The 8,410-nt window shown below is 39.8% G+C and overlaps 1 protein-coding gene across 1 annotated transcript; it reads left to right on the top strand.

Moving 5' to 3' along the window:
* Window positions 1–595: 595 nt before the first annotated feature.
* LOC125548229 (myb family transcription factor RLI1-like) lies at window positions 596–8,158 on the top strand. The gene is made up of 7 exons (XM_048711888.2): window positions 596–1,153; window positions 1,253–1,469; window positions 1,605–1,681; window positions 1,806–1,848; window positions 6,622–6,679; window positions 7,666–7,735; window positions 7,831–8,158. Exons 1-7 carry the CDS (start codon window positions 671–673, stop codon window positions 8,056–8,058), a joined length of 1,176 nt encoding a protein of 391 aa, XP_048567845.2. The 5' UTR covers window positions 596–670; the 3' UTR covers window positions 8,059–8,158.
* The last annotated feature ends 252 nt before the right edge of the window (window positions 8,159–8,410 follow it).

The raw sequence follows: 8,410 nt of genomic DNA, 5'->3' as shown, positions 1-8,410 counted from the left end.
GCATATTACAAAAAGTAAATATAATTTCAGTGTAAACTAGTGTGCAAGTTTCTTTTTTTTTTGCGGGGAAAGTTTCTTTTATGTTTTAATTTTATTTCTTCTTTAATTGTAACACCAATGCCACTAATTCATTCTTTTTAGAAAACTAATAATTATTTTGATTTTGTTTTACTTATATATTCTTTAATTTTTCTTTAAGGGTTCTACCAATACCACTAATTCATTCATTCTTAGAAAATATTAATTTTCATTTTGCGTGTAAGTATACACAAATGCACTGTACAATATATTTGTAAATTACAATAGAGTGTGAAAATTGCACTTTTTTTGTTGCATGAAAACGGAATTTTAGTGTAAAGTCGTGTGAACCAATGATATAAATTTCCAGTCAACTGACCATTAGTTTTCTAGCATGAGCGTCTGTGTACATGATGTCCTCATCATGTACCATGATGCTGCGTGCCACGTCCATGGGAATCCAGGCCGGCCGCTGCTCCTCCCTTTCGTCTCCGATCGAACAGTCTTGCATTGCTCGCACTATTTAAGCATCGGCGGTGAGATGTTAATCCTTTCTTTTCCATCGTCCTGACCTCGATCGTCGCACTTCGTTTTCTGAGCAAAACTTCATTCTGTTCCGTTGTTCAGATTAGTTGTCGCTCCAATACTTCAGATGAACACCAAGAAGTTCAGGCTGCCCGGCCACCTCGTCGGCCCGGCAGCGCTCTCCGATCCTTCGTCGCCGCAGCAGCTATCGTCGTCGCTCCATCAGGAGGAACCCGAAAATTCTGCTACTAGTAGTCAGCAGCACTGCGCGGGTTGCAGGCTGCACGAGGACTACACGCCGTGGTCGGCTCTCGCGCAGAGCTGCCTCGGCACCGACAACGCCGCGTTCGACTGCGCCGAGAGCCTGTTCGACTACCCTCTCGGAATGCTCCTGATGCCGATAGCCAGGACGCCCTATCAGTATCAGTCGTCGGAGAACGACCGCTGCCGGACACGGCCGCAGCGGGATGCAATGGAGACAACCCCTACACAGCCCCACAAGCTGCCCCTGCCGCAGCAGCAGAGGGATCATGGGCTGTTCAGCTTCAGCAACGCTTCCACCACTTGGTCTCGTGGTGGCGAACCAAAGACGCACTCGTTCTCTCCTCTTGTAAGTGTGCCTCTGTTAAATTTGTTGAATCGTTCTTGGATGTCTATGATCATGGGGATGCAAATCTTAAGTTGATTATTTGTACTCCGAACACTTCAGGTGGCGGCGCCGGACGCAATTCTCCCGGCGATGGAGAACCAAAAGGTGCCGCTGCCGGGAAACTGCATGGACGCGCCTGTGACCCCCGTCGGCGACGGCGCCGCCAGGGCGCCAGCAGCTGAATCCAGCACCGCGCCGAGGAAGACGCGGATCCGATGGACGCAGGACCTGCACGAGCGGTTCGTCGAGTGCGTGAACCAGCTCGGTGGCGCCGATAGTGAGCGTTCTTAACCGGCACGACTGTGCCTGCTCTTGATTTGATAGTGCCGGTTGCCACTCGGTCGCAATGCCTGACCCGATGCTGTTTCTCACTTCTGCCTTCTTTCTTCTTGTTGTTGTTTGACATTTGCAGGGACAACACCTAGAGCGATCCAGAAGATGATGAATTCAGATGTCATTACAATCTTCCATATCAAGAGCCATCTACAGGTGCCGTAATGATAGGGATTAAGGACCGAATAGCTCTTGCACAATTGTGCTTTGTTATTTTCAGCGGTCGTATGTGATCCGTAATTCACCACTGTCGCCTTGTTTTTCTCTTGTTTTGTGGCAGAAATATCGTATGGCGAAGTACATGCTAGGGTCGTCATCCGAAGGTAGATAATAGAAACTTGCTTGTTCATTCAGCTGTTTGACGTGTCTCGCATATTTCCACAGTTATATCAAGATGCAATATATCATGTATAGCACTCCCTGTTCCATAATTCACCACGACAAGAATTATGAAAATTTGAACTAAAACCATGAAAAGAACTATGGAAATGAGGGAATATTTTTTCCAACATTGTTCTTTATTTATCATAATTTTCAGTAGTAATCAAACGATTTTTCGGTCAAGACCTGATTTAACAAATTTCCGTCACTTATAATTAGCAGCAGAAAATCATGCTAATTTGTTAAACATTTTGCCAAATACTTGGATCCAATGTTTTTATTTATTTAAAGAATACAGTTTTCACAAACTACAATTTTTGAAGTTACAACCCTGAAGCGGCAAAGTTAATAAATTACAGATTTCTATAACTAAATAACTGCCCGTGGATTGCAACCAGGACACCATCTTTTTGCAGATGATCATCACGATTTACCAGCCATTTGATTGCTAATGTGATTACACACCAAAAATTGGACTTCGGCTGCCCGAATAAGTGTTTATTAGCTTAGCAAATAAAACATGGTTTTATTTGTTCATCATGAATGTTAGCCGTAGTTGTGTCACCACCAATGGTACTTCGGCCCGTCAGTGGTAATTTTCTTACCATTGAGGCATTGACAAAGTTACTAATGAGACTCCGGCCCTTAATCTCAATTGTTATTTGGCCAGTCATTAGTAAGATTTTTTTAGGATCTATAAGAGTTCTTCATAGTAGTGTAAGTTACATGCCTCTGAATTGGATTGGTAGTATTTTTCATTGGCTTGTAAAACTACAACCACCTCTTTTCCTCGCACGGGTAAATATTATGTGATACTGCCCTTCATATGCTCTCATGCTCCTAGTTATTTAAAATCACATCTAAAAGCTTTTAATAATTTAAAAAAAAAAGTGAATGTTCACAAGATATTTTTCTACAATCCCTAAAAAAAATCAATTTCACAATGCACATGGAGAAACAAAAGAGACAACTTTGTATGAATAATGGGAAAAAAGACAAAAACATGAATATACATTATGCATTTTTATGTTTCTCTATGCATGTTTTGATTTTGCATTTGATTTATTAGGATTTGTACACACATGTGTTGTGAACATTCACAAAAAAGTAGAAGTGTTTGAAACATATCAATGCAACTTTTAAAAACTGGGACCATGAAAGCATGTGAAGGGTGGTATCACGTGATATTCTCACCTCGACATACAAAAATGCATGAGAATTTCCATTATATTATGCTAGTTATGTTTGATAAATATCTTACAACTATACCATCATCCAACACAATAAACCATATGTATTTTTAGTTTTAGTTATCATATTATTACTTTTAGTTATCATATCATTACTTCAAATATTCATGTTCCACACAACCAAATCTTATTGAAGTATATCGTGAAACAATGCCGCAACAATGTGTGGGGTATCATCTACTTCAACATTTACCTGTTTAGCGAGCTATCGATGTGGCTCACACATTTGTGTTTATAGTCTATGCAACGTATCCTGTAATATAATTTATTTAGTTTGTCAAAATTTTGCAGTAGTAGTCAAAGTTTTTGGTGGTTAAGATCTGATTACATTAACTTTCATTACTATTTAGCAGACTAATTTGTTAAACCATTTTTGAAATGTTTGGATGCTAAGCTTTCTTAGAACCTTAACTTCCGTAAAATACAATATTTGAAGTTATAATCAAGAAATTCCATAGTCTTAAAATTAAAGAACTTTATAGTACTAGAGAATTTTCCATGTGTTGCAACAGGGGCATTGTGCAGCAAATCATCATGATTTACCTACCATTTTATTTCCAATGTGATTATGTATTAAAAGTTGACTTTCACTTCCAAATGGATAAGTGTTTATTGACTTGCAAAATAATACATGATTAATACTTGTGAAGCCCATAAGATGTGGGGGCAATTGTGCCGATTTTCAACATAACCATTGAGATTCCTTTTCAAAAAAAACTGAAACATAGGGGGGCAAATGGGGAGGGATGACGAAAGAGAGGAACATAAGACATGATCTTAGCTTTTGTTAAGTAAGAGGGGTTCCTGAAAGCATGTAGTGCTTGACGCATGCATTATTTAATAGCTAGTTTTCATGCTTGTTCCTTTTCTTGGAACAACTTTTGGGTCCCTAAGGACCTTAGGGCCCAAAAGCTGGCATTACTTAATAAAAGTTGTCACAACATAATCCATAGAAGGACCTTTAAGAAAAGGAAAATAAAATCGGGGGTCTTCCCTCATGCACAGAGACCCTCTAGTAAACCTTTACAAACGTGACGGGGTCTTGCACCATTGTCGACTCACCGGAAGCAACTAAATGCTTGCTCCGACGAACTTCACTTTGCCCTCACACCATGGATAAAGCTCGACACCTTTGTCTAGAGGAACTCCACAAGTGGTAAGGGGAAGGAGGCACCCCTTATTTGGAGGTTAAACAAGGATGCGAAGGGTAACAACATCATGCCACCAAGTGGCCTACTACGGTTAGCCCCTGCATGTCGCACTGCGTACCAGAGACATATGCTCTTTTGATCTGCAAACTCTGGTGGCCAGAGTCCACACTATGACCATGATGGACGAAGAACAACACAACAAACTTCATAATCCACTAATGAGCCAGAAGAATATCATAGCTCCTTAACTCCCAATTTCCCTATCCGGCACAACGACCGGAGGAAGGAAAAGCTTGAGTATCCACCAGATCCTACCATCAACCGGGTTTATTGAAGGAGCCTCCAATATTGATTCCTCCTCTAGCTATCTAACCACCATGTAGGTAGTAGAGAGAACAACTACTTCATGGGAACACCGACGGTGAACTCCATTATAGGGCTAGAGATGGTAGTGTACCCAACACCATAAGGCAACTCATAGATTACAAATATATAAAAGAACCACCCGAGATCCCCTCCCACCCCTACTTTGATTGGTACCACCATTGGAGGAGAAAGGGGCAGGAGCCGAGAAACCTTTTGAGATTCTCAACAAAAATGATAAGGCAAGGGAAAATAACAGACCAAATGAGAGCCTATCGTGTGCTTGATCATATTAGTACAATACAAACACACTGTATTTTTACAAGCCCAATACCAACCACCCAAACAGGTTTATTTCACATAGACCTAAATTTTCTTATTAACACTACAATGAAAATGCTTATTAATGATTGGCCAAGAAGCAATTGACACTAAGGGCACGACCCATTAGCAACTTTTTGCCAATGGTAACAAAACTACCACTCGAAGGCCCATTAGTGGTGACACAACTATGAATGGCACTCATACTCAATGGCCCTTCGGTGATGGTATATCACAAAAATAGAAGAAATAAACCCGCTGGCTACCACCACCTCCTCACCTGGTGCCGGTAGCACCACCACTTCTTCTGCTTACACCTACTGTCGGCTAGCGCCACACATCTCTGGTTGCACCATGGCATCGTCGATGCATCCTGCAAGTGACCGCGCAAATGATTGACAATCAGTTAAAGGGGGCAAAAAATGATACAGAACAGATATATCACAAAGAAGACCTCGATATAATTATATCATGTTGGGTACATTACATAAGATAGATGTGGGAGAATACCTCGACGAGTGGCTCAAGTACAAGAGAACATGCCACTTTGGGATTCCCTCAATGAAAAAAATATATACACAAGCAACATATTTGGTTCCGTGCAATTACCAGATGACAACCAAAATGTATATGTCTCGATAAATAGTACTCCCTCTGACCTTACTCCAAAGCTGCGACACTTATTACGGATCAGAGGTAGTATTATATTATAAACTAGAGATAATACCCCACCCATTGATGTGGAATTGGATGCAGTTAGTTCTGTAAGATTTGACAATACGAAACTTAGTATTTGTATTAGCAATATGAGAATAGAAACTAAAGTATGCACAATTAATTATTACATACCCCCTCTGTCCCAAAATAAGTGACTCAACTTTGTACTAGCTTTAGTATAAAGTTAGTACAAAGTTGAGTCACTTATTTTGGAACGGAGGGAGTATTTGTGGAATATTTATTGAATATGAGTATCATGCATGGTGCATGTTAATGTGAATTTGTCCATTATAATGACATGATGAGTTGGCATAGTTGCATGTAGAGAGAATTAAACTTAGTGGGACATGCAAGGTGGCATGATAAGTTGGCATAGTTGCATGCTAAGATAACTGAGTTAGTGGGTGTTAACTATTTGGTGGACCTACTTGATAATGTGGATAGGTTGCATGCCAATATAAATAAGATAGTGGGATGAATCTCTAAGGCTGGTCATAGTGGAGAGTAACTTAAACTAGTAACATGCATATGTTACTAGTCTATATTACTACATATATACTGGGTAGTAATATATGTGTAGTGTTATGCACCACTTCATTTATTACTTTGTAGACTCATTTTGCATTGGGAACTGCTATGTGATGGTAACATACTATTTACTCTATTTGTTTCTCCTCTTTAATTACTTGTTACATCATATTTTTTCTTATGATGTGTCATGTTACTATCTATGTTACTTTCACTATGACTGGCCTAAGCTATATAGGACAATAGTATTATATTCTTTGTGTCATGGCTTGGTCTCTTTTATAATTTTGTGTTTATTACCCTCATTGTTGTAACTAATTAGTTTTCTTTCACTATTGATGATACCACCAACTGACAAAATTTCTCCTCCTCTCGCTGAGGGCAGCAAAACAAATGGAAGAAAGAGCCGCCAGTAACGACATGCAGAATCTAGACCTAAAAAGGTACTACTCTATCTGGTTAAAAATGTAAGGTACTCCCTCTGTAAAGAAATATAAAAGTGTTTAGATCACTAAATTATGAAGGAAATATATTATTATTCAAAAGAAAACCTTTCTATGTTCGATCAAGTTCATGAGAAAGATATCAATTCTACAATACCAAAATAGTATCACTAGATTTTTCCTAAAATGCATTTCCATATATATTTTCTGTGCCATGGATATGTGTGGATATAATCTCTACTACTTAAAAAGAACGTAAGGTTCCCGTTTCACCTCTCTTTCGTCCAACCTTCCTTATATACGTTCCACTCTTTCCTTCTCCTCGTTGATTTTTTCCTTCATCTCTAATTTTTCTCCCATCCATTCTCCCTAAGATAGAATCAACTGTCTCGTGTTTTATTAACTTACCAAAATAAAAACATATTTTGTTTGATAAGTCATTAAATTCTTACCAAATAAGTGCTTAACAAGAAAATGGCAGGTAAATCATGGGGATTGGATATAAGAACTTGCTAAGATTTTAGCGCATCAGTATGATAATGAACATGCAGTCACGGGCTAATCATTAGAATGTTTATACTCCCGTTGCAACGCATGGGCAATTGTCTAGTTAAATAAATTACAGCTATAGTAACATCAAAATAAACATATTTGAAAAATTATACTCGTTGGTGGACCCACCACTGGTTGAAATAGAGGTCTTTACAATTGCGTTTAATGATCAATAAAAAACATTTGTTGAATTGTATCCATTATTTTGATGAAAACTCCACTATTTTTAGTATTATTACATATTAAAAAAAATAATTTTGTATCCTAATGGAGACGTGCGTTGCACGTACACATTTACTAGTTTTCTATAAACATGGTCAAATATAGAAACCGGTTGAGGTAGTGCTACTTTTCACTAACGGTCTTTGCCGTAAATCCATCTCATCTGAAGTCTAGTATTGGCATGAGCTAACTAATGGTGGCCCCTTCCGCAGTGGAGTGCACATCACAGAAGCGCTACGCGTTCAACACGTCATGCAGAGACGCCTCGGCAAGCAGCTTAAGGTTCTCTCCCAATTGTTTATTAATGTAATGTACGTACGCCAACACGATTAACCTAACTATATGTTGTTATGTGCTTCCGTTTGCTTCTCGCGCAGATGCAGCGAGATCTGCAGCTGAGGATAGAGGCGCAGGGCAAGGTACTGCAGAAAATGATGGAAGATCATCCGAGGGCGAGCAGGAACGCAACGGAGCCGCGGGAGGTGGACCATGTCTCCCCGGTGACTGGCCATGATGATGACGCGTTTGACAACCTGCACCTCCCGTTCGGCGATGGCAGCAACTCCTCTGACGAAGATGTGTTCACGTCGAAAATAAGTTGTTAGCTATTTTTCTTTTACTCCTTGATCTTCGAATCACCCCCATGTTTTGTTATCATTGCTTTCTGCTAATCCAATGAAATGCCAGCGACGCTGAATCTTTTAAAAAAAATGTCGCTTGAAAGCTACCACGAAGATTCATGCATAAAGTAGTGTTTTTGCCTATACTGACGGAGGTCAAAATCACTGTTTTGATCTTCCTAACAAAGTTTAGCATAATTATTTTTCTGCGAAAGTAATACTTGTATTACTGACCGCATATCTTAGAGACAGGATGAAATTGAAACATTAGCATGTGCTGAGGCTCTCTCGCGCCGCTCTCGCGGGCGGCTCGGGAGAGCAAAATCCAGCCCGCCGC

The sequence above is a fragment of the Triticum urartu genome, chromosome 3A (assembly GCF_056163025.1).
Source record: "Triticum urartu cultivar PI428250 chromosome 3A, HENAU_Tu73, whole genome shotgun sequence".
Lineage (NCBI taxonomy): Eukaryota > Viridiplantae > Streptophyta > Magnoliopsida > Poales > Poaceae > Triticum > Triticum urartu.
The sequence above is the reverse complement of the archived record's forward strand: the minus strand, read 5'-3'. Positions and strand labels throughout refer to the sequence as shown.

Excerpts from the sequence above, each read along its gene's own strand:
- LOC125548229 (XM_048711888.2), top strand. The coding sequence starts at position 671 with ATGAACACCAAGAAGTTCAGGCTGCCCGGCCACCTCGTCGGCCCGGCA. Across the intron at positions 1,470-1,604 it reads CCAGCTCGGTGGCGCCGATA|GGACAACACCTAGAGCGATC; the intron begins GTGAGCGTTCTT and ends TGACATTTGCAG. Across the intron at positions 6,680-7,665 it reads CAGAATCTAGACCTAAAAAG|TGGAGTGCACATCACAGAAG; the intron begins GTACTACTCTAT and ends CCCCTTCCGCAG.